This window comes from Phyllostomus hastatus, unplaced genomic scaffold (genome assembly GCF_019186645.2).
Source record: "Phyllostomus hastatus isolate PE091 unplaced genomic scaffold, TTU_PhHast_1.1 phas_contig_113, whole genome shotgun sequence".
In the NCBI taxonomy this organism is placed as follows: domain Eukaryota; kingdom Metazoa; phylum Chordata; class Mammalia; order Chiroptera; family Phyllostomidae; genus Phyllostomus; species Phyllostomus hastatus.
Genome location: NW_025333530.1, coordinates 8,898,815 through 8,925,673, shown reverse-complemented (window position 1 = coordinate 8,925,673; position 26,859 = coordinate 8,898,815). Strand labels below are relative to the sequence as shown.

The 26,859-nt window shown below is 38.9% G+C and overlaps 1 protein-coding gene across 13 annotated transcripts in view; it reads right to left on the bottom strand.

Annotated features, from left to right (window-relative positions):
• Positions 1 to 26,092, bottom strand: part of NCAM1 (neural cell adhesion molecule 1) — a 336,772-nt gene extending 310,680 nt beyond the window's left edge. For all 13 annotated transcript variants that reach the window (XM_045837653.1, XM_045837643.1, XM_045837685.1 and 10 more), the window contains exon 1: positions 25,747 to 26,092. In XM_045837653.1, coding sequence (XP_045693609.1) covers positions 25,747 to 25,798 — 52 coding nt within the window. In that variant the 5' untranslated portion in view covers positions 25,799 to 26,092. The remainder of the gene's footprint in view (positions 1 to 25,746) is intronic.
• Positions 26,093 to 26,859: the final 767 nt, after the last annotated feature.

Sequence of the window (26,859 nt, the reverse complement as noted above, 5' to 3'; positions counted from 1 at the left end):
ACTCAAACTTCTTTACGAACTTTAGAAGTACTTTGTTAATAAGTAAACATGAGTAAATTATGTTTACTATAATTGTTTTCTATTAAAACTGATAATGTCTTTTAAATGATTATCACCTGACTCTTATGTCCTGGGCTGAATAGCAGTTGATCCAATTTACTCTTTTAAGACAGTTGAATACCAATTTTCTTCATCCCTTCATTCAACAAACATTTATTGAACACTTACTATGTGTAGGATATAATGCTACTCTGAGCAATGCAATGATGACAAAGACATGAGTGATACCTGCCTTCACAAGACAGATTTATGAATGAGACTAACAATTATGCAAACATGCAACTGTTGTTCAGTTGATAAATACTGTATAAATATGCTAGGAGGAGTACAGGTGTACCCTGCTTTTCGAAATTCATTTTATGTGACTTCACTTTTACCTAAGACCTATGTTAGTACCTGCTTTCCCTACTCTGAAAATGATCTTTGCTTTTAATAGAAAAGGCAAAAAGCTAAAATAGCATTTGGCATTGTTTTACAGGGAGCCACTACAGATGCAGCACAGCACACACCCTGAGCAGCAAGAGTGGCACCACAGAGATCCTTCCCTGGAAACTACACTCAGCAACTCAGCATAAAGACACCTTAGCTTTGAACTATGTCTGTGAGCACCTGGCTTTATCTCAGTTTATTTTATGCATCATCAACAAGATGTGTCCCAAGGTAACTGTTTCTTCACTTCATAGATTTTATAGGAACACCCTACTTAGTCTTCTATGATAGCAGGGGCACAGGCACAGGGGAGCTGTGGAAGCACATGGAAGAGGCAGCACCTAGTCTAGAGTGCACCGGTCAGAGAACACTTTGCTAGAAGAAATGACTGACTGAGAAAACCAAAGAACTAAGTAAGAATTTCCTAGGGAAAGAGAAAGTGAAGACTGCCTGCAGAGGTGACAACCCAGAGTCAAGGAATGGGGGTAAGCTGCACACAGCTTATGAGAGCTGAGGTTGAAGGTGAGGGGTGAGGACTGGTGAGGATTGAGGGTGGAACAAAGAACAGAAATCTGATTATGAAGGATCTTGTAAGCTACATTAGGGAGTTGAGATTTTATCCTGAAAGCAGGGACAAAAATAATAATAATATATGCCAAACGGACTCACTTTATTTTTTAAATTATATTTTATTGATTATGTTATTACAGTTGTCCTGATTTTTCCCACTTTGCCCCTCACCCAGCACCCCCGCTACTTCCTCAGGCTACTCCTAAATAGAGCCACTTTAAAATGGAGCTGGATCTGCCTCCCCAGATGAACTGCCTTGCAGGTCTTAAGCCTCAAACCTTTGGAATGTTAAAACTGGGCAAAATAACCTTTGGACTGGGCCTAAAACAATGTTGTGCCCCAAAGAACTGTTTGCAAAGATAACAGGAAAGCAGTTATTATGACTACTGGAATGAAAATTAAAAACATTGTTCAGCATTAACATCACTATGTTATGTTATCTGCACCAACAGAAATGCCTCCTTCTAGTGATGTCATTGTTCTGTCCTTTCTCATAAACACCCCTTGCCTTTGTCTTCTAACTGGAACAGTACTTGGGCTTCTGCCTGAACCAGTGCTTCCTGAATAGCTATTCTTTTGATCTCAAATAAATGCTTGTTGCCTCTTACTTTGAAAGCCCTTTTTATTTTAAAGTGAACAGCAGTATGCAGCTATTGTTTCTGAGGCCTAGGTGGGAAAGGTCACTTCATCAGATCATTTAAGTTATACTGTAGTCATGTATAACATGGTTCCAATGTAGTCACTATGGTGCCCAGGTCAGCAGCCTCTGGGCCCCTGCGAACATGTTAGAAATGTAAATTCTGGGGCCCAGTCCAGACCTACAGAATTAGATACTCTGGGGGGTGGATCCCAATAATCTGTGTTTTAACCAGCCTTCCAGGTGATTCTGATGTACAGTGTAAAGATGATAACTGAAACTAGAGAGTACATGAGAATATCCAGAGAAAGTGTAAGGGATATGAGAAGAAGGCTGAGGAGAGCCCTGGGGACACTAATGTTTAAGAGATGGGCAGAGAAAGAAGACCCAAGAAAAAGGAGACCAAGAGGGTGCATCCAGGTGCTACGAGGAAAGTCGGGAGAATATGGAGCTATGGAAGCCAAAGACAGACCTTAACAGGGTCACGTCTATTGATAAGTAGGTAAGACAAGGACTGAAAAGCATCTCTCTTGAATTTAGCAATGAGAAGGTCATTAATGACTTTGACCAGAACAGCCTTAGAGAGATAGTATGGCTTAAAGCCAGACTGTATGGAGAGAAAAAGAAATGTTTTGGTCACTGAAGAGGCCAAGAGGTAGAGCTTTAAGTTGACAAACATGTGATAATGTTTAAATGATAGAGAAAAGGAGCCAGTGGAGGGAATAATTGGAAGAAAAAAACTCTTGGGAGGTGGAAAGGATGTGGTGCATCCCTTCTTAAATTAGCCTTGGACAGAACCAGATTCACTTCAGCCACTGTCACATGAAGAAGCAAAGAAGGGTGTGGGTACTGGTGTATTTGTAGGTTCAATGACAGAATTCTCATCTGAAGGTTTCTATTTCCTCTGTCATATAAGGGGAAAGGTCATCTGCTGACAGTGTGGAGAGAGTGGTGGTGGGAACATAAGTAGTGTCTAGAGATGGCCCACATCAGATGGGGGCAGAGCTGAAAGCTGGGATGTGGGCTGGGGGAGTCTGTCACTGATCCACGAGGGACGATGGTGACCTAACAAGTTAGACAATAGCTGTGGGACAGAGGTGAATATATGGATCACAGAGATATTATAGAGGTAGAATGATCAAGAGTGGCTGATTGGCCAATCACCCATAGGAAACAGGAAACTTGTCTAGATATTGTGTAGAAGATGTGCAGAAGGTGCCCATGCACTGAGACAGAGAGCAGACTTCTTTATGCGTGACAGAAGGTAATAATACTTCTTTCACATGTGTTTTCTGGAATGACTGATGAAAAATATATGCGAAGAGTGTAGTCTGGTACTTAAGGAAGTGCAAAACTAATGGTAGCCATTGTAATTATTTTTCTCTTATAGGAGAAAGCTTTGAATAAAATAAGACTCAGATTTGTTGAATGGTAACTGAATAAATGAATTAATGAGGTTGAGTAAAAATAGAAGTGGACTATATAGTTTCTCCAGTGTAGATACTGTGGTTGTTATATTAATCAGTGACTGTTATTCCTTTTGTGTGTGTGTGTGAAATGGGGGTGAGGGGTTTGGGGATTTTTTTTACATAAAATAGGTTTGAAGAATATCTAAGTATTTTTTTTAAAACAAATCATGTTACCTTTCCTTTACTTAATCCTAGCTCATTACCTTGAGAATAAAATATGATGCCGCTCACCCATCTTAATACCCCAAACCCACTCTCAGTCACACGAAACTTCCTGCTGCAGCTCTGCTTCCACAGTGTTCCAGGCCTTCCCTCGCCACCTCGCCCTCCCATTTCCTCTACTGGGCACTTCCCCCCACCTCCCCTGTGCCTCCCTATGTCATTCTCATGCTTCAGGACTCAGCATAATTTCATGACTCCAGAAAGCCTTCCCTGCCCCTGTGAATGCGTTGGGTGCCTTTCTTAGATGTTACTGTAGCATTTGTGTTTATTTCTAATGAATTATTCTCTTCCTTATGCTCCTTACCCAAATGAAGCACAAGGACTGTGCAGTCCAATCCACCAATGCCTATATGCTCTGAAAAACTGAATCTGCCTCCTCCCCTCCAGCCCCTCTGCTAGTGCTTTCCTTCCAGCTTTCATTGCCTGCATATGTACCATGTACTAGCCACCAGCCCCCAGCCTCTGGGCGAACCTCCATGCAGCCACCAGGCTTTACTCCTTCAAGGGCTTCTCAAGGCTGCCTTTGTTAGCACCTGCAGCTTTTCCTTTCCTTTTCTGTAATTGCAGCAAATATATAACATAAAATTTGTTGCTTTAATGTTCACAATGTTGGGCAACTATCACTACCATCTAGTTCCAAAATTTTTCATCACTCCAAATGGACACTCTGTACCTATTAGGCAATAACTTCTTCCATGCCCAACCTCTTTAATCTACTTCCTGTCAAGGACAGGAATTAGTCTGTCCTTATGAATTTGCCTATTCTAGAAATATCATAAAAATGGAATCATACAATATTTGTCATTTTGTGTCTGACTCTTTCACTTAGTATAATGTTTTTCAAGGCTCATTCATGTTGTAGCATACATCAGAACTTCATTCTTTTTTATAGCTAATCTTCCACTGTACATGTATACCATATTTTATTTATCCATTCATCTGTTGATGGACAGTTGGGTTGTCTCCACCTTTTGGCTATTGTGAATAATGATGTAATGAACATCAGTGTACAAATATCTGTTTGAGTTCCTTTTTTCAATTCTTTTGTGTATATGCTTAGTTGTGGAACTGCTGGTCATACAGCAATTCTACATTTAGCTTTTTCAGTGGCACCTATGCCCCTTTTGATAAATATAAAAATCTCACGCCTACATCAAACCCCTGATATGCTGCTTCCCCATGTCCCACAGGTATACCAACCTCTAAGAAACGTACAAAAGCCTTGGCCCAGCTAGCAAGATCATCCATGGTCTGGCCCCTCATGCCCTTTCCCAACTCCTCATTATGGCTGTGTGTGTGTATCAGCTTTGCTAAAATATAGTTCACATGCCACATAATTAAATCATTGATTGATTTAAATGACCATCACCACCATTAATTTTAAAACATTTCATCACCCTGAAAAAAACTCACCTATTAGCCATCAGTTCGCATTTCACTCTACCCTCCTAGCCCTAGGCAACCAGTAAGGTAACTTCTGTTTCTATGGATTCTCGATATTTCATATAAATGGAATCATACAACACATGGTCATTTATGACTGACTTCTTTCATTTAGTATAATGCTTTCAAGGCTTATCCATGATGTAGTATATATCAGTACTTCATCCTTTTTATTTTTGAATAATATTTCATTGTATGGATATACCACAGTTTATCCATTCATCAGTTAATGGACATTTGGGTTGTTTCTATTTTTGACTATTATTAATAATGCTGCAGTGAACATTCAAGTACAAGTTCTTGATGTATGTTTTTGGTAGACATATGTTTTCATACTTGGAGGAGTGAAATTGCTGATTCATAAGGTAACTCTATTTAACATTTGCCAGTGTTTTCCAAAGGAGCTGTACCATTTTACATTCCCACCAGCAGTGTGTGAGGGTTTCAATTCCTTCACATCATTGCTAACACTTGTTATCTTTTTTGTTATAGCCATTCTAGTGGGTGTGAAGTGGTATCTCACCACAGTTTTAATTTACATTTCCCTGGGAGCAAATGATGTGGAGCATTTTTTCCTGTGCTTAGTAGCCATTTGTATATGTTAGCTCTGGGTTTTTCATACATAACCTTTGTCAGATCGAGGAAGAGGAAGTCCTTTATATTCCTATTTTGTTGAGTGTTTTATCATGAACAGATGTTGCATTTTAGCAAATGCTTTTTCTTCCTCTATTGACATGATCATGTGGTTTTTGACACCAGCTGTTTATGTTGGTAAATAATTTTTCATACTTATGAAATCTATGTAATCCTGAAAATGTGTAATGCATTTTGTATTTTTTATTAAAAGGTTCAAATTTAAATTATTAACTATAAACTCTAAAATTACTTCTATAACAAAATCATAGAGAAGCATATTAGTAATATGTGTATTTTGGAAGAAAATTGACTATTAAATTGATCTAGGGTCTTTTTTTTGAATGGTAGAAACTATGGTGTGTGGTTTTTTTCCTCTACTAGTTTAATTTTTGTGGCCCTACCTTTTAAAACTATATCTTGGCCACTTTTTTCTTTAAAACAGCAACCCGAATATACAGTAAAAGTCTATGGAATGCTCTGCATAGGCCCAAGTTAAACACAACATACTACATGAATACTGCCGAAAGCAATTCAAATAAAATATAAGTGATATTATCAGAGGATCTATGTTTAACTGTCAAATAACCAAATCCATACAATCGTAAAGAGGGCAATGAAAAGTAGTTACACAGATAGTTAAAATATACCAAAGCCAAGTGTTGTTTTTTTTAAATCAGTTAACTACCTTCTAACATTTAACAAAATCACTTGACTATCTGTACACAAACAGTACACATAAAACATGCATCTCCATGATTACACATAATAATTTTATCAAAATATGTGTACAAAGAAAATGGAACATTCCCTCCCTTGTAAAATTCCAAGTCTAATTGGTAATGTTATATAGTGTGCAGAAGTTTTTAAAGGTATTAAAAACATGTAAAGGATATCAGACCAGTCCAAAATAACAGACCTTCAAAATAACTAATGTGCATATTGAGGTTTTGGAAACTATACTGGTTCATGTGGCTGGTGCCAGCTAGAATTAGCAAGAACCAGATAGGGAAAAGGCTGTGTGAAGGAGATGTGTTTTACCATGGTAGGAAAGAAAGGTATTAAAACTAGCTCATCTTACAAGATCTTACTAAAACAAACCCTCACTAACAGTAAGTACTTTTCTGCTGTTTTATTCTCAATGTTTGTATTCAATCAATACGACAAATATAATACAAAAGATGTCATCATAAAAGATAACTTCAATATATCATTTAAAATAAATTTAGCAGGCAAATTATATCTGCAAGGTATTAACTAAATCACATATTTTCTCAATAAATACTGATACATAATTCACTTAATTTTATTTGTGTGTCCCCATCTTGGCACCCAAAACATAAACTAAGATTCAGATTTTGGGATTCATGTTTAATTTTCCTAACATTTTCAATATTGCATATATTGCCAGGATTTCAATTTAACTCTTCCTCAACACAAACCAAGGAGAGGTGCTTACAAAATTATAGAGATCTGCAGGAACATAGGCTGCATCCTAGGAAGATGAGGCGTTGTCCTTTCCACCCCAACATTCAGGACCCTAACACACTGGGACTACACCGCATGGAATGCAGGAGCCAAAGGGACTCTTCTTCCACAAAACACTGCACTAATTCTCCAGTATTCAGCTTTTCCACTTGAATGGAATAAAAACCCTTTTGAGAACAACAATTACAATCCCCCCATTTTTTTCTCAGGCGCACTATTGGACTTCTTAGTGCATGCACAATGCAAATAAGGCAAGCTTCCTTTCACAGAGTGATTAATATGCACAGACAGCCTGCTTTTTTAGTAGGATGTGAAGAACCACCAACAAGCTTTTCTAAACCCAGAGGTTTCTACAATTATTTGCACTGTTTATTTTTAAACATAAGATTACACAAAAACACCAAGTGCTTTAGCTCTAATTTGCCAGTATTTTGTAAATAATGACAATTTAGACTTTTAAACCCTTTGTGTCATATTTAAAGCAAAGCCAACTATTGATTTCAATATATTAATTTTTCCCAAAAACTAGGAAACTTGGTTGTATGAAAAAACATTGAAGCTATATTTTCTTTTTAAGAAATTACACTTCATTTATAAATAGCAAGTGATCTGTCCAGCAAATACCTCTGGAAAACTTACAATTTTAAAAATCTATTATAAATTCAAAATAAGACCAAGAAATTACATTGTAATGGTAATCCATCTAATTTATATGTATCTTTATAGAACTTGTGACTTTTCTAAATTAATGTTAAATTCAATATAAAGCTATGTTTTTCTTTAATTGTTGCTCAGGTACAGTTGTCTTCATTTTCCCTCCACCCATCCCCCTTGTCCCCTACCTCCCACCCAAGATCCTACATCCTTTGGCTTTGTCCATGGGTGCTTTATACATGTTCCTTGACAACTCTTGCCCCCACCATTATCCCCTCCCACCTCTCCTCTGGTTACTGTCAGTTTGTTCTTTCTTTTATTGTCTCTGGTTATATTTTGCTTGCTTGTTTGTTTTGTTGAGTAGGTCCCACTTATAGGTGAGATCATAAAGCTATATTTTGATAGGAAATCAAATTTGTTCAATAAAACACATGCTACAAAGCAAATAGACCCTTTGCACAACAGATTACATACATATGCACATTTAATCTCAATAAAATAATTTAGGAAGCATTTCTAATCATGTTTCCTTGGTGATTTTTACCAAAGTAGCTAAGAAAATGGCAACCTGCCATATATGATGTTAACTCTTCCACAATAAAAATTTCACTTATCTCATCATTTTTTACTACCTTCACCCACAAAGTTTCACAAAGTGACTCCAGTCATATAACTACTTGATATTTCTACCTAATGTCTTAAGCAAAAAAAAAAAATCAACAACTCCAATGTTTTGCTCCAGATATGGATTGTTTAATCAATGTACTAAAAATCAAAATTTGAATTTTATTTTTATATTCTTTTTTAAAACCTCTGTAGTTGTAAGATGTTAGATATGGATGAAACTTCTGACTTCAAGTTCAATTTCAGTCAAAAGATTTAAAATATGTATATTTGTAGGTAAATATTGTTTATGGCCTAAATCAAGCTCATCTTTTCACCAACAGTCCCAAATCCCAGAATATATGACTATCAGCCAATGAGAAGTAGATTATGATACCCATGGCCTATCAGTCTTGCTTTAAGATATTGAACACATTAGGATCATTTCAGGGACATCAGTAAATCAGTCAAGATATTTTGTTTCCTTGTGAAATTCTAGTATCCAATTAGTGTAAGTCATTTCCACACCTGGATTCTCCAAATAGCATCAAATACATAACCTACTTCATATTTAACACCAACAAATTCAGTGTAGTTTTAAATTGTTTTCTTCCTTTGTACTTTTAAATTCTAAATTAATAAAATTTTCATTGAAAAAGAAAAGGAATAAATTTACTTGTTCTAATCTATAAACAAATGAAAATGAAGACTAAATTAACAATGGAATTCATCATTTTAACCTCTCATGTTTAGTTTTAAAAGTATATAATTTTAAACCCATTTATCACAAAAGTTTAGTATTTAGAAATGTACACATAAATTATTAAAATAATTATACATACTTGTAATTTATGTCTTCTTAAAAAATCCACCACTATACATTCATTGTTATGGCATTTAAATAAAAGAATTTAACTGTGTAAAGCTGTTCATGATAGTTATTTTCTTAATATTGCACCAGGAAGCCAAAATATCACTCAGAAGAATGTACTGATTTACCTCCCAGTGACTTCAAAAGGATCTGTTGTAAATATCTCTAGAAAACTAAATAATAAACAATTATTTAAGTTTCTTATGTAAATACAAAACAACCCTTAATACTTAAATCAATTAAGGTGTAAAATTTTTATCTTCTAAAAAATAATGCCTATATCTAACATGGCTATAAAAAGTATAAATAATAAAAATATTCTTTTTATGAGAAGGAAGGAGAATGAACTGCCTGCATGACCAGTTCTCTTAATTGAGTCTGACCGGTAATTCAAATTCTAATTCCAAAGCCAATTTAGCTCAAAATAACCTCAACTAGTAATTGAGGGCAGTTAACAGACTCATTTTCAATCTCTTATTGAAATATCACACAATGTCTCTTTTTTGCTTCATTATGACAGATGGTTTCCTTTAATGAAAATTTAAAATTTTAAACATGCATGAAGGACTTTAACTTAGATACACAAAAAGGAAAAATCTGAGAAAGCCATAAATAAATTTAGTTATCTTTTTCTGACATTTCAAGGTTATGTTTGGTATCATTCCACAGTAGTATTACAAATGTAATCAAAACAATTTAGAAAATAGCCTAGATAGATTTTTTTTAGAAAGCTATTTAATATATCTATCTTGTATCTCAAGCTCCTAGACCCACATCATGGGACACAGGAGTTAGTCCATAAATAGTTAATTGAATGCTCCTAGTAAATGTTCCTGCCACCCAATAAGGCACGGACACAGCCGTTTGCAAATATGCTCAAGAAACTGCTCTTATCCTAATCCCAGTGTCACTGAGAAGCCCAAGTCTTCATATTCAGGAAAGGTGGCCACTCTGGAATCTTCCGAGCACAACTTTGTTCAGAAACAGTTCTTCAAAACTGACGCTGGCCTCAATTGTCAATTTCCTTGCAGATGCCTTCACATCCATCTTCTTAGGTCTTTGCCTTTGATGAACCCCTGGAACATTTACTTTTCCTTTAAGAACTCTGCAGGATTCTTGCAATCTCAAAAATTCCATACTAAAACACGTGAGATAAAAGATCCCAAAAATCAGCTTTGGCTGGTAGCAATTAAGAACCCTGAAAGAGACCAGTCATCAGCGGGTTCTCACAGTTTGCTCCAAAATTAAAACTAACAATCCTTCTCATGCCAACCCCTATCGCCGCCTCAGACCACTACCTTCAACACAACACACACACCCACAGGCACACACTGTATGCAACAAGAGGGCGGAGGCCATGTAGCTCATCTCCCATCCCTCACTTTTACTAACTGGAGAGGTTAAATCACAGGGACTTGGTTCTTGGGGATACCAGGCATAACCGAGGGCAGAAGTGCCAACCGAGAATAGGATTAAATGAAATCTTGGGTACTGAGTAAAATACCACTCAAATCATTGCTCCAACTCAACTTACAGAACAAAGCAGTCAAACTTAGACCCTATAAGCTGAAAAATGTTGGGTTCTCTTCAATGGAGCAGTCCAAGAGAAAATGTTGGTACTAATGAATAGAGGGGACATCCTGACCCAAAGGCCAGATCTCTACATAATCAGCCTGCAGTGAAGCCCACCCACACACAGCTTTTCAGCTTGCTCCTAATTAGTAATAGAGTCAAAGGTCATTAAAATTAGAGAAATTAAATGAAGCATTATGAAACACAGAGAAAATAGTAACAATAAAGAAAAATTAAGAGTGCAAAGAGATGACAAAGGAAGCAAGGAAAATTTTCTAAAATACTCAGCAATATACAAGATGTTGCATCACAAAATAAGAAGAGTATGTTATCAAAGACACATTCAAGCAACAAAAAAGTATTTTAGAGCCTGGCTGGCATAGCTCAGTGGATTGTGTGCGGGCTACAAATCAAAAGGTCGCTGGTTCGATTCCCAGTCAGGGCAGATGCCTCGGTTGCAGGCCAGGTCCCCAGTGGGGGCCTCGTGAGAGACAACCACACATTGATATTTCTCTCCCTTTCTTTCTCTCTCCCCTCCCCTCTCTAAAAAATGAATAAAATGTTTTTTTAAAACAGCACTTGGATACTAAAATTACATTAGCAAAACAAAAAATTCAATAGAAACACTGGTAAAAAGCTGAGAAAACCTCCCATAGAGTAAAGGGGGTGACTGGGAGACACAAAAAAATTAATAGTAGTGTAAAGAAGGTAAGAAAAATTAGATAATCAATTCAGCTTCTGAATGAGAGCTCCATGAAGAAAAACCAAGAGAAATGAAAATATCAAATAAATACTACAGGAACATTTCCCAGCATAGAAAGACATGAATTTTCAAGCTAAAATGGTCCACTGAGAACCCACTCCAATAAATTAAAACTGACCTATGTCAAAGCATATCATTGTGAAATTTTGGAACACTGTAGACAAGGTGGGGGGGCGGTTCTAAAGTTTTCTGGAGGAAAAATAAACAAGTTTTACAGAAAATATCAGGAATGAGAATGTACTGGATTTTACAACTATGACACTAAAAGCTAAAAAACAAAGACTAACATCTCCAAAATTCTTAAGTTAAAAGCTCTCCAATTTAGAGAATTATATACCAAGCTGATATAAATTAACTGCTACAAACTTAGAAATCCAACAGCTAGACTGAAGGAGGAGAATAAAATCTAGGACATATGTCCCCAGGGGGAGAAATAAAATAACCATGTTCGAACATATCATGAGTGGTTTTATACTTTAGTCTGAGAAGTTCACAATTAGTGATAAAAATGTAGAAAGCTAACACGGGAAAACAAAGGCCATTGTAAAATCTAGGAAAGCCAAAAAGAAAGAGAATAAAATCACAGAATTGTTTAAAGCTCAGCTGTGAATAACATTTGTATGGTCATAACTGCAAACATTAAATACTAAGAGTCTGAGGTAAAGAAAGTAGGAGAGGATGAGCAGTGTGTACTCTGAACCTCCACAGGAAAAAGAATACTAAACCTCTATAGGAAAAAGTCAATAAAAAGTATTTAAACCTAAAAAATTTAAGAAAGTATAAATAATGGAGATATATACAATAAAGTGAAAGTACTGTTAAAAACAGAAAGAGCTCAAATGTAGAGAAGGTGTTGCTTGTGGGGGTCAAAATCAAAAGTGGGGTGGGTAAGAGGGGTATGATGGAATACCAAAGGGTTGGTGCAGGAGACTAATGTGTTTTGTAACAATTCATAGAACTAAGTTTTTAAACAATGCAGGCTTTTTTTACTAAAAATAAAAATTAAATTCAAGAAAAAAGGGAGGGATGACAACCAATTAATTCCAATTGCTTGAACTGTTAGGATCTTTAATCTCAAAATATACTCACTATAACTTATCAGACAAGAGAGAAATTGGCTGACTACCTTCTCTTAATGATAACTAAATAGCTATGGACTTCAAACCAAGCTGAGAAGGTATATGCAACAAAATCACTCTATAAGAATGAAATACGAAGTCTCCTTTGTCCTGACTCCTTGGGTGTTAGGATGTCCCATGAGTGAATTTTCCGGATGACTGACACTAATTCTATTACACCTTTCATTCATACTTGCTATTGGTGAAGCTAATGGTATGGGTGTTTATGTTTGTTTTATTTTTCCAATGACTCCTTGATGTCATACCTCCTTCAGTGCCTAGCACAGAGCTGAACATAAAAAATACATGTTCAATAAATGAATCCACATAATGGTTGCCTGTTGCTTAAATAGGCCATAGTTGGTTGCTCCAAATAAGGTTTAATTATGAACACCCATTATTTATACTGTAGCATGTTACAGTCATTCCTTTGGCAATACTAAATGGCTAAGACTGACATGCTTTGTATGGTCCTGAGTCTGCTTTTCATAAGTTTCCCACCCACTCAAGTTACTACATCTTCTTACTATCGGTATACCTATACCTAGCAGTCATGTTTCCTTGATTCTAACCTAAATCTAGGAGTCTTGATAAATGTGGTAGAAGCTAGGAAGTTAAGAATATATGGACTCTTTCTGAATAAAGGGTTAAGGGCTTACCTATGAGTCAAGGATATACATTTCAGTGCCTGGACTTTGGGATATCCATTTTGGCTATCCAGAGGCCTCTTTCCCTTAATGCTTCATTCCTTATGTTCCAAAGAATAAAGGTTGCCAGATAAATGTCTTTCAGATTGATGAAGTGTCACCAATATGATCAGCAGCAGCAATCATCATTTAAATATACTAAATTTTATGGTACCACCTTTGTGGACTGTAAATTGACAGGTCCACAAATTGACAGGTTTAATATTAACCCTATATAATAGAAAGTAAAATTTATATAAACCAATTTTTTTAAGTTCTACTTTTCTTCTAATCAAGATCTATTAGACTTTGCTTTCATAGGAGGTAAAACAGCTAAGCAATCATGGCGTTTCTAACTCAGTTACAATTCACGGTGATCCTGAACTCTCAGAAAATAAAAAATAAGTGGAAAAAATGCTATTCTAATTATAATCAATACTTAAAAGCAATACTAATTATACATCTCTTCATTGTGAACTTTAAAAGAAAAAGAGGAAAATGGCAAAATGTTACTGACCTTAGTATGTGCCAGACAGTTGTACAAATTGCCTCATTTCCTCCAAACTAATAATCCTATTAGGCGGATGTTATTCCCTTTGTTTCAAAGATAAATAAACTGAGCGTTGGGGAGATTAATTAACTGGCTTTAGGTCACTGAAAAGAGAAGAGCCACCTTTCAAAATGCAAATGTGATGAAGTCTACGGGGAGCCCCCTGTAGTACCCAAGGCCTCGGCAACTCGAAAGGAGATACTAAACCAAGAAAGTAAGATAATTTGTGATTAAAACTCAAATCAAAGAGCTTGTATTGGATTTACATCTTCTCATGTCCATGACAGCAGTTCTTTAAGGTTACCATATTGTACCCTGAATCCAATTCTCACCTAGTAACTGTAGCTTAACTGGCGATTGGTAGCCGCATCTATAGACAGAATGTACACTTACAGTTGAAATATGAATAAAAACAAATCATTAGAAAAGCAGTCAATCACAACCATTTCCACTCCTTTGTCAATCTGATAAAAACAATGCACCCAACATGTGACAGGCAGGACAAACATCAGATTTTGCCATCCACAGTCAGAAAGATTTTTAAAAGGCACAGAAATCAAGGTATGAATATCATGGGCAACAACACAAGAAGACAAAACTGTGCCTAAAAATTATCTTCTTACATGATAAATGAAATCACTGGGGGAAAACCTTCAACGTTCATTTCCTCACATGAATCCATCCCATTGTCCTTTGCAAGGTTTGCAACTCACCTTTCCCCTTTCTCCGATGGTATAGTTACATATGCCCTGAAGCCTTCCTTCAGCCTAACACTTCCCTTCCCAGGTCAAGTCTCCTGGATATCAGTTCTTCCCCAGTCTTTGACTCTTCCCCAATCTTTGACTCTAACAACTTGAATTCCACTAACCAATTGACAAGACTCTCCTCTCTCCTCTGATCACCACTCTCCTCTGAAATAAATCCAATTTCTACTTGAGTCTCATTTTCTTATACTCCTAACCACCTTAAATATTGCTACCCTTTTTTGATTGCACTATTTGTTTTAAAATCTGAACAAAGGCAATAGATGCTCATTAGAAAAGTGAGACAATATAAAAATCATCTTCTTTCCATCTCAAACAGTGAAAAAGATTTTTTAAAACAAAATTTGGATTATACTTATAAATAACATTTGTTTCCAACTTTTTTTAATTTAACATTATTATCCTTCTTTAACCTAGGTGTTCACGTCACTAGGCTCTGGTTTCCTCCTTTTGTTCACTATCACCTTCTGAATTATGGACAAGATACCATTCCAGCTGCTACATAAATACTACACCATAAATACTTCTGGGTGTGATAAAGACTCCACGATGTACTGATTGTAATTCATGGTGTTTTCTCTGAATGGAAAGAGGATAAAAATATAGCCTACTACTGCCTCTCAGTCTTGGCCTCTTTAGCTGAGTTCCCTCCTGCCTCCTCCCAAACATGTAACATAAACTGCCTCATCCACCCTTCTGTGCAGAGCTCAATCCTTCCTACAAGCTTCCTCAGCTCTCACTTTGGGAAGAATTCTCCAGCTGCTCCTGGTGCCCAGATAATCCTTATCCTACCTCTGAAATCTTAGGTACACATTTGGCTCTAGATGCTACCAGGTGTTCCAGTTATCTTTTCATTCTCCGGTAGACAGTGAATCTCTGAGGTCAAGGTATTGTATTTTTTAGTTTGTTTTTTTGGTTTACAGCACACCCTGCAGCTAACAAATTGCATAGATGTTCAGTAACCGTTTTTGCTATCATTGCTTCTCCCTCTCCCACAAAACCCATTAAATTTCTATCCTGTACCTTCTCTGCACTGCAAATTGTTTTACCCTCTCTCTAGTCCTATATTCCTCCATCTAGGACGTTAGTTTTCAAATTCTTTTGATTGGAGCCATAATAAGGTACATGTTTTCCATCACAACCTGGTCAAGAAAAGTTTCACAAGACAATACTCACCCTTACTACATAAGACATACTCTTTTCTATTCCATTCTATCCATTTTTTCTTCCTTTTTTCCTTTCTCCTTTTTAATGCTGGCTAAAGCCAACTAAATAGATTTCACTACTCACAGCTAAAATATATTGACTTTCAAGTTAAGATACTAGAATACCCAAAGTTTTTGTAAAACCTACTGTGTATAAAACTGAAGTTATCCATCTTTCATCCAAGGTAACCCCTTTTCTCAGTTCCCCCATCATACTGACAGTACCACGATTATTTCATTCCTTTGAGTTGGTAACTTAAAATGTTTTCTCTCTCAGTCCACTTTGGACCAAGCAACTAATTCTGCTGGCTGATTTGTCATCTCTAACATGTCAGCTCTGTGCCTTTTATATCCTTATCCAAAGCCATTATAAGTGTATCTTTCTAAGATTATCTGCTTTATAAAACATCACAGTTAAATTTCTTTAGCAAGCTCCTCTGCTTCAGAAAATTTGACTTCATAAGTCTTTTTAACTATGTGCCTACTAATAAAAGGTATAGCTGTGAAGTATTTTGGTTTGCAATCCATCTCACATATATTATTTTATTTGATTCTCAGATTCAAATGAGGAAATTACAGATCAAAAAGACATTAAGTACCTTATATAAATTCACTTGGCTAGTTAGTAGCAGAGCCAAATCTTGAACTCAAATCTTTTTAATCTAGGCCCAACAGTACCCTTGCCCTACATACATACAAGTCTTCCTACCACATAAAGCAAGAGACTATCATTGGACTTCCCTGGCTTCCGAGCTAGTTTTAATTTGTTCCCTTATCTCCCAGTCTCTGGGTTCTCTGTCATCTAGTCCATCTTAGATAATGTAATGAACATCCTTTAACTCACCTACTACTTTGTCCAGCCAGCATTGTGGCTGCTACATAAAAAACAAAATTCCCTTCAAGTACTGCAGTAATCTCTACTAACTTGCTCCTGCTTATCTCCCTGCTAATTCATGGCTGGCATCATACACAGAGCCTAGTATAGCAGATGTTCAATTACTATCACTCACCATACTTGTAAATATTTTGAAAAAGTGATTTCTCTAACATTTACAGCCACACCCTTTGCCTTTGTCTAGCATTTCAGATTTTAATAAGACCTGCCTCAATATCCAGTCTGCTTTCACTGCTTGTCAATACCAATTGACTCATCTGTTACCCAGCTAGACTCATCTCTTCCTGCAGAGAAATAGGTCCTTCCTCTCCCTATTGCATGACCCTGAGGTCCAAATCAAGCACCAGCTCTTCCACACCTTTTCTCAGACATTAAATCCAACCAAGATGATTTCTGCCTTTCTAAACAATTTTCACAATTAATACCTGCCTCCTTCTTTTAGGTACTTATTCATATAGTACCTCTCATGATGTCCTAACTTTCTGAACTAAGTACGTGTTTTCTCCCCAACCCTCTGAGTGCCTCCGAAAGACCAGTATAGGAGTCTTAACTTCATTTTCCCCCGTTAGCCTCCAGCACAGAACTGTGCATGTCATATTCACAGTACAACTGTTTAATAAACATTTCAGAAATTAATCTCTATTCAAGATGAACTTTTAAAAAGGACATGTTGAGAACCTATTACCTGTTACCTGTTTTACATATGTGATTATATTTAAGCTTGCCAAAACCCATAAGGGAATGTCATTATCTCCATATTGCAGACTGGGATGCAGGCTCAGAAGTGCAGTAACTTGCAGAATATCAGTTACAGTTAGTGTGCTCAAGCCAGTCCTGTCAGACTCCATAGCTCTTGATATTGCCCCTGCACCTCGCACTCCCCACTCACTTTGGTTGGACTCAGTTCAAAAGCCAAGCATACTCACATTTGCTTACCATGTATTCTGATGCTTTATGTATTCAAATCATACTACCTCTAGAAAAGGAGGAATTGCAGCCAAGTTATATTAATAAAACTTATATTAATAAGTTATAGCCTCAACTTCACCTATGTAAGTCACTTAACCTTTCTCACACACAGTTTCTATTTCCAGATCTCTCATAATCTGGACTTGGAGAATTTTTTCTCCTAATCTCTGGCCCTCACACTGTTCCCCAAAAGGATCATATATATTCATAACTCAATGTGTTACCTCTGCCTGAATCATCCCTTCTTCCTGCTCCATCTAGTGAAGGCAAAGTCATGCCCGACACTCAGCTTGGGGGAGTCCCAAGCAGAGTAAATAGCTTCCTTCCTTGTGCTCCAATGGCATGTATTCATGTCTCTATTTGTAAGTACAGTATATCTCCCTTCCACACTAGATGGTACACTTCAGAGACAGAGGGACATCTTACTGGTGAAACCCAGCAGAATTCCTGAAAGTATCTGACCTTCTCCAGATTTCAGGAAGGTTTGCTGAATGAAGGAATTCAGAATGTTTGCTGTGATTCAATGTTTGTTGAAATTAAGTAGTCAATGAGAAGACCATGGCTCTTCACATTTCACAGGGTTCTTCAAATGTTTCCTCCTCACCTCCTTAGCCACCCAGGCACAAGTGAATTTTCCCTGGTAATCTCTCATAGTACCCTCTTCCTTTCCCCAGTTTTGATGAGAATATGTAATTATAAATATATGTGTGTTAATTGTTTAATGTCTATATTCCTCTACACTATTTGATTGGAAGCTCCATGAAAGCAGGGGTGATGCATGTTTAATTTACCACCATATTCCCAACACCCAGCACTCAGTACTCAATAAATATTCAATGAATAAACAACATGGAGACTAAACGATATAATGCATATCAAAAACTCTGAAAATTATATAGTGATTATTATAATTATTGGTATTATACATCCAGTTTATCTCCTCTTAGGTAGCTAAAATGAAATCTTCCATCTCTTCTCCAATATCATACACCTTTAGTTGGTAAAAATACTTCCTATCCCGTCAATAGGGTACTTACATCTGACACATTTGAATAATAAGAGCAATTACTTTGTTTTATTCCAGTTAGCAATTTACAGGAATATCAGCAGTGAGAAATGCTAAATCACCTCCTCAGATCTCACTTAAGATTTTCTGTAAAATAAAGGTCAAATAGCTCCTCATTTTCAAAACTTTGATTTTGATACATGATTCTAATCATCAATACACTACACAATAGCCTTTATGAGGTGCATGTGTAACAAGCCTGACCCTTGTATTCTCAAGCAAGTGGATCCAAGCAGACCAACACAAAGTTGCTAACACAGGGCAGGTGTGGGCTGGGCCCTCCATGGCACAGGCTCCTTTCAAGTCTCTGGGGAGATGGGATCCGACAATGAGTTCTTATGTTCACATGTTTTCTAAATTTTGAAAAAAACAAATGTGTTGTTTTAAAATTTTCCTTAAAGAGGGCTTTCAAAATTGTATACCCTTGAGGCTGCATGAAACCTAGATCTACCCCTGTGCTAATTAAAGGCTTTCAACCTTATACTAAGGCCACTTTTCTCTCTATGGGCATATTTAACAACAATTTTTTTAAATTTAGTCCTAATCATTGAAGAGGTCATGTTCCCATAACATCCATTTTAAATCCTTCTAAAATGAAAGCACTGTCTAAATAATTACTTTTTTCTAAATCCATATACATCCCTCTTTTTTGTTAATAAACACAGCCTGAACGCACCAAAGTCCTGTGTTCTCTAAAATAATCACAACAACTCTAACAAGTAGGTATTGCTAATGTTCCCATTTCACAGAAGAAGAAACTGAAACTTAGAGAAGTTAAATGATTAAATGACCTGCTTAATTTCAGAGAGCTAATAAAGGATATGCGTGGCTGAACTTTCAACCTAGGGTTGTTGGCCACTCTTAGTCTCTGTGCTATACTACTTCTAGGTTCCCTTACAGCAGAAATAATGTCATCTCAGTCCTTTGTAATTCCCCACAGAGCTGATGATAAAAAGCCGGCACTCAATAAACATATTTGCTCAACTGTTTAATAAGAGTTGATTATGTTACCTAATGTAACAATCTCAAACAGTGTGACATTACTAGGCATATTCCTAAATGGTGAGGTAGTCAGATACCAAAGGCCTTTTAACATGTTTTCTCCGGAGTGACACAGAACAGAAAATAGGTCAGATGTTGCCAGTGTTTACAGTTACAAATCAAAAAGTGCTAGTGAGATTATGTAGTAGAATACAACTTATATAGAAGTCTTTCAAGTCACTTGAATGACACAAACTTTGAATTCAAAGGAAAGCATATTTACATATATTTGGGAGGAAAAGAATGCATTATAGTTGGTGTAGTAAACCCTTATTTCCAAAAACACACAGACACAAGATAGACCAAATGGCTTATATTTTCGTGTAGTCCTCTTTGAGTCTCTGATTGCTCGAAAGTTAAACTAATAATGCAGGAAGAGGAAAGAGTGTCATCCTAACCAAAAACTCCTAACTCAGTGTCTGTATGTAGACATGGTTAATAGTGTTTAAAGAGTAATGTACTGAAACTGCCTGAAAGGCAGCCATTTGGCAGCCAGACCAACATCAAAAGGCAGTCTCCTAATGAGTATCTTCAACTGAGAGACAGCACTCAACATGGTGAAATGAAAGGGCATAATGGCATCAGTGGCGACACCAAATAATTTACATCCCTTTACATCAGCAAATGGTTTTGAGGTTTGGCACCAGGAGTTAATAACAAACAGGGCTGGAGGTGACATACCTGTGACCTTCAGATTGACTTCTGAATTTTATTGACCTACAGTAGTAAGTACATCTACCCGTATTATCAGTAGTAGTTTCACTTCCTTGTCTCCTCATATTAAAAACTCTGGACTTCACAGAGGCCCAACCATTAGCAGTCAGAGAGATCCTTGGGCATTTCTCTTCCCAAGAGGCTATCTCTTACAATATTACTCAGAAACTTGCTGAGTACTTTAAGAAATGTATAAAATTCTCTTGTAAATTTACTCATATCTTCCTTTTTAACTACAGGAACTTAACCTTAGTCTTTCTTTTATCCAAAGCTCAAATAGCCATTATTATTATTACTATTATTATTATTATTATTTAGCCAGTTGATTTGTTTTTAATTCTGTCTAATTTGTTACCCATTTTTAAAATTAGTAAAATACCATTTGTAATTTGCTGCCATTTCTTTTAAAGTTCCAGACAACTGTTAGCCTATGTATTTGTTAGATTACTAAACTAAAAAAAATTATCAATTATGTAATCTACATTAAAATATTTATTATGACACAAGTAAATATTTGTGTACTTAAAAACTCAATATGTAAATAGTACAGGAGAGCCTTTTTCAAATGCCTTTGTCTCTGTCTCCCAGTCTGGCTGCTCCCATAAGACTGATGGTGGCAGGTGTGGTCGGTCCCTTTCTCTCCCTCCCCTGGCAATCGGTTCTGCCCTCAATCACCACAAACCCAATATTGGCAGAGAAAGTTCTAACTGTTCTTAGAAACAGGTAGTCAGTCACTTACTTTACACTAAGACGGGAAGGACTGTTGGTAAAATATCTTTGAAGGTCAGCCAGTGGCATTGAAGTCACTGTCAGTCCAGAGAGCAGCCACAATTCTTTAACATTGAAGATGTAAATACGGGGAATTCATCAAACTAATATTAAATAGAGGCTTTGTCACCTTAAAAATTAAGTGGTTGGATCAAAAATTCCAAAATCCATATTTTAAGCAGTGTCAAGTTTACAAGATGCTGTAATTTAAGAAACTGAGTTCTGCAGTGAACAAAAACATCTGTTGTGTCTAACGACTACCTTCTGAATGACAAAATGGTGCTATTTATTTTGAAAGGCAATTAAGACATTGTTTCCTGTGACAGAAATATATAATACAGATTACTTACATTAAATTACATGTTACCTATCTGAGGTTTAATGTATTCCAAACAGAAGCATTATGCAAAACTCTTAGAATTGGGGGAGTTCCATGTAACTAATCTCTCCCTCTTGCTGTTGCTTTGGGTAAGCATCCAAAGAGAGCCCTTGTGAAGAGCACACCCACACCATACATTTTCTCCAAACAATTACTACTTTAATTCTTGAAATACCAAGGTCAAGAAACAGTCACCAGTTAAGGCAAGAAATTTTTAGTTCAATTAATTGACATAGAACCTTGGATGAACCTCCTTTGCTGAACAAGGAAATGCCCTGCTATTTTCTGCTATTCTAACATTATTGTTTTGAAAAGATAGATCCTGGGTAAAGATATCTGGAAAGAAGTCAACAGGTTCAATCTACTGAGAAAAAATGAAGAGAACTTTTTTAAAACTTGACTTAAAAAAACTATATAAGTTTTAGGCTAATGAAAACTTAGCCCACTTGGTAGATCTTTAGAAAATAGTAGTGGAAAGAGTAACTCAAAAACTATCAAATGAACGAGAGGCCACACTTCCACAATGTCTGAATCATTGTTTTTGTTTAACTCTTCTGAATTCTATATGCTGTAAGTTATTTTCAGTATTTTAATATATCCTGACTATTTACTGAAAGAAAATTAATTTTTTGGTTTTTGGATAGAGTTGTGAAAGGCTTTCCACATTCTTAAATATGGCTTCACCACATTCTGTTAAATTTTGTTCAGAAAGACACATTTCTGATCTTAAAATGAAAACCAACAAAAAATACAGCTCACCATAATTGTGCTCACTGCAAACTTTGCTGAAACATGTCTTTATTTGTTTAGTGAGGGGTATTATATATATTCTATATATGAGGGGGACCCCCCAAAACAGAATTATCTTCTGTAGGGTGAGCCCCTAATAGTACAAGCTTCCCCAGCTAAGTGAGTGTTCTAGGAACCCATCTGTATCGGTGCAACAGCTGGTGTTGTTGTGAGAGGCTGCATTCAATTTAAGTGAAGTTTTTTTGAAGACTCTTTCAATCCATTTGTCCATTCCATGATGGGTAATTTACCAGCATACCTGCCCACAACACGCTGAGTGTTCAGCAGTGTTTGACCAAAAATGGCATGACCCCTGTGCCCTAACCTCCCTATTCTCCTGATCTCTCCCAGAGCAACTTTTTTTTGTTTCTCTGGATGAAAAAGTCCTCAGAGGGAAATGTTTTGCCAGCATGGAAGAGGTGAAACAAAAAACGGCAGAAGCTCTAAAAGCCATCAAAATTGACAAGTTCAAAACTGTTCTGAGTGGTGGAAAAAAGCATCTTGATAGGTGTATTATATCAAATGGAGAGTACTGTGAAGGTGACTGAAATTTAAACATGTAAGAATAAATACATACTTTAGTATAAATAAATTCCAGTTTTGGGGGGGTCCCCTCTTATACACTTATGCACTAGCTATCTTTAAAAAGTAGCACAGGTGCTCTTTGTTTAAAAACCTGTCCTATCCACTCCTTGACTCTTGCAAGTTAAATTGGCAGAGGATTGTAAATTTATCAAAGAAATATGACTTAACAGCCATTCCAGATCATTCAATCAAATAATTTTTCCACAAAACATTCAGAAATGCAGTTAATTCCACAGCCTTTCTCTTTATTCCTAGAAGAACAGAAAACACCAAAACAAGCAGGGCAGCAGAGCTAATTCGTTTGCTATATGAAGTTAGCACACATTATATCTAAATTGTCAAATACACCAAGTGGAGAGAGGCTGAGCCACCTTGTCCCTGAAGATGATACAACATTTGAAGCCAAATCTGTGTGTGTGTGTGTGTGTGTGTACTGTTTTTATTTTCCTACTGACCCTTTGACTGGAATTCTTCCATTTTTGTTTTAACTGTGGTAGAAATAAGTATTTCTATTTGGAAAACCACTCAACTTCTTTCTTTTCTCAAGCAACCTTTTATGTGTTTCCTGGTCTGCCTTCGTCCTATCATCTTGGGTCTAAGGTCAGGAATGAGGACACTTTCCTCTCAGGGACCATGGGTCAAAATGTCACCCTTGCCTCAGCAGCAGAGAACATCCTCATCTGGGATTCCCTGGGCGTGCACCCCAGCAACTCACTGGGGATCCAAACACTGAGGGTTACACCCATCGCCATGACGGAAAGAACCGCTAAGTGAGCCCCCGAGGGCCTATCAAAGATTAGGGCTCCACTGTCTCGTCACCACCTATAAGGGAGGAGGTCTCAGAAACACCCCTCCCCCGCCCTTTCCACAGGTCGTGCCGCGGAGACCTGTGGGCACTAGGGAAAGGGCATTCCTTGAGCAACCCTCAGTCAGGTGGCTCTGAGGACCTTGCGGTAAGCACACCGAGGTTGGCCTCCTGCTGGGGGCGGCCTCCTGCTGGGGCCTTCTCGCTCCCGCCCACCCCGCCCCGCCCCCAGCATCGCCCCAGCTCGGGGCAAGCCAGTCAGCGCACGCGCGTCTGTGCGCCCTGCTACCTTGCGCTCCAAGGCTACTGGCTCCCGCCAGGTCGACGCGGGCGCAAATTTGTGTGATGGCGAGGGCGGGAGGGCTGCTCCAATTTGGCGTGAAAGAGGCGGGAGTGAGCTAGCACCTCCCGGAGACCACCTAGACTCCATTTTATTTCCTTGGAAACTGCGAGGGAGGTGGGCGGGGGACCGGCCGCAGGGCGGGGTTCCTGGAGCGGGAGATGAGCGAGACCGTTAGGCTGGAACACCGGGAGACTGTCCTGGTAGCTCCTGGCCACCACCCGCGCCGCAATAAAAGCCTCTCTCGGCTTCCCGCCCAGGCAGCCTCGCTCTGATTGGCCGCCATGGGAGGCAACGGAGTAGGCTGGAGGCGGTGGCCGAGCGCTGCTCCCTGCCTCCTGGGGAGGGGGTGTGCTGGGTGCTCCCATGCCCGCCCCGCGAGCTCCCCAAGCCAGGCTCAGCCAACTCAAGGCAGTTTCAGTGACACCTGGCAGCGGCGACTGCGACAGACTGCTCCCTCAGCCCGGCTTTCTTAGGGTATTTCCTAGCACACGCCCCCCTCTGAGAACGTCCGCCCACCCCACCCCAGCTCTCTGCGGTCCCGGTTCCTTTTCTTCCCTCTTCCCGTCCATCAGTGCCTAAGCGCAAATCCTGGGGTGGGGAAGGAGAAGCAGCTGGAGGGGAGGGTGGGCACGCACGTAAGAATCTTTCCGGGAGGCAGGGATGGAAACACCCAAAACGAAAAGAATCTTTCTGCCGGCCTTGGAGGTTCGCTAGGCGGCAGCCCAGCCCCCGCCACCCATGGCAGCATCACTACTGTCTTCCTCCCAGCTCCCTATTGTTCGCACTTTGCAAGATCGGGAACCTCGTCCAGAGAAAGGAGACTGAGGCGAAGCGTTTCGGGGGTCTACCTGCCATTCTTCTCTCTCATCGTGCAACCCAGGGCTCTGGGTGCGTGTGAAGGCACACGCGCGCACACACTAGACAGCCTGGATCACGCCCTCCTCGCCCTCCGCCCCTCCGCACTTCCTCCTGTCAAAACGCGGCGCAGGACCCTCCCATCCCTTCGAGATCCAGGCCGAAAGCAGGCTTTGCAACTAACCAGCAATTTGGCAAATGAAAAACTAACGTCACATCGACGGGGGTGCAACAACGGCCACACAGTCCTGAGATTCTGCCCATGTCGCCCCATTTTGCAAACCGTTATTCGACCCCTGGCAGGGGGCGGCAACGGCGGCGAGCCCCACTTTATTAGACCTGGGGAAATAACGACCGGGGTGGCTACTCCGGCTTTATTGTTCACTCTTCCCGGAGCCAGAGCTGACAAGCCCCTACCCAGCAGAATCTGAGCCTGTGCGGCGGCACCTCCGAGCCTCGCCATCCGCGCCGCCCGCCTTCGGGGAAGTAGCGCTACCCATCACTGCACAGCCACTAGCGTCTCTGAGAGCAGGCGGCTCCGATCACAGTTCCCGGGCACACTAAGTGGGAAGGGCGGGCGCGCTGGCTGGGCGCTGGAAGCTCGTTGCACCGGGAGGCAGCCCTGGAGGGTGCGGGATCCGGACGGCTAGGGCGACGCGCTCCTTCCTCAGCTCCACGAAAAATGATCACCCTTAGCATTCTCCGTAAAACCACCGAAATATCAGTGTTCCTAAGGGGGGTAGTAGGGAGAAGAAGGCAATTAGCAAATCAAATTGAGAAGAAGAATTTTTTAAATGTACCTGCAGTTCCCAGGAAAAACAAAGTCCAGATGAGATCCTTAGTTTGCAGCATTGTAATCTGCTGGCTGGGAGGGATGTTCTTGCCGCGGTAAATTCTGTGCCCCACCTTATAGCGAGTATGGACGGCGTTAGAGGAACAGACCTAGGGGCAGACAATTGCCAGGCTGAGTATGATTATTTTTGCAGAATTGTTTCCTGCCAGCCGCTGCCGAGCTGCGTTCACGCGCTGAGCGGAGAATGAGTGACAGTCCCAGCCTCAGCACACTCGCAACTCGAAGATCCTTGCGCTGGCCTGGGTTCGCTTTGATGGAACCGGGGATGGGAGCGGGGGGCGGAGGGCGGGGGTGAGAACCTCACTGTGTCCTTCCACCACGCTGGCCACAAATAGTGCCGAACATCAAGGAGGTAAGAGACAGGGGAGGCAGATGCGGCCGCCTGCAAAACGCGGCCTGGAGCAACCTGCAGAAGGAAGCGGGCTCTTTCATACGCAGTCTTATGAGCAGAACTGGGATTTTTTTCCACAGTTCTCCCCTACGCCTCCGCAGTCTCTCCTGTCATCCAGCCTTCCTTAATCAGAAGGTTGGATATTTTAATAACTAGCAACTAATAAAAACAAACCTGTATGTTTTGTTAGATTTTTCGAAGTTGTCGAATCTCTCAGATCCAAAGATCCTTGAAACACAAGCAAAGGACTTAATTTTGTTTGTAAGTACACAAAATTAGAAATTAGGAGAGGGATAGGTATTGCTGTTGCAACGTTTTGTTTAGGTTTTGTTTGCTTGTTTGTACTAGCTACGAAGTTTGCTCTCCCACAGAGAGGCAACAGAGCTCAGGGGAAAGAGGTGGGAAGCAACTTACATTAGAAGAAAACACAGATATTTAGAAGGAATTTCCAGAAATAAAGGAAGGAAAATGTTTGTTTGTAAATGTTGAAATCTGTGGTCTCTTCATGAAGATCACCAAACCTTTTGTGTAGGTTTTATGGTATAGGCATGATGTTATTTTCCTACAAGGCACACAACCTCAGTTCTTAAAAATATTAACATAGAATATCACCAAGATACCAACACAAAGGGTTTCAGTGAATCTTACAGCTGTATTTTGAACAGAAGA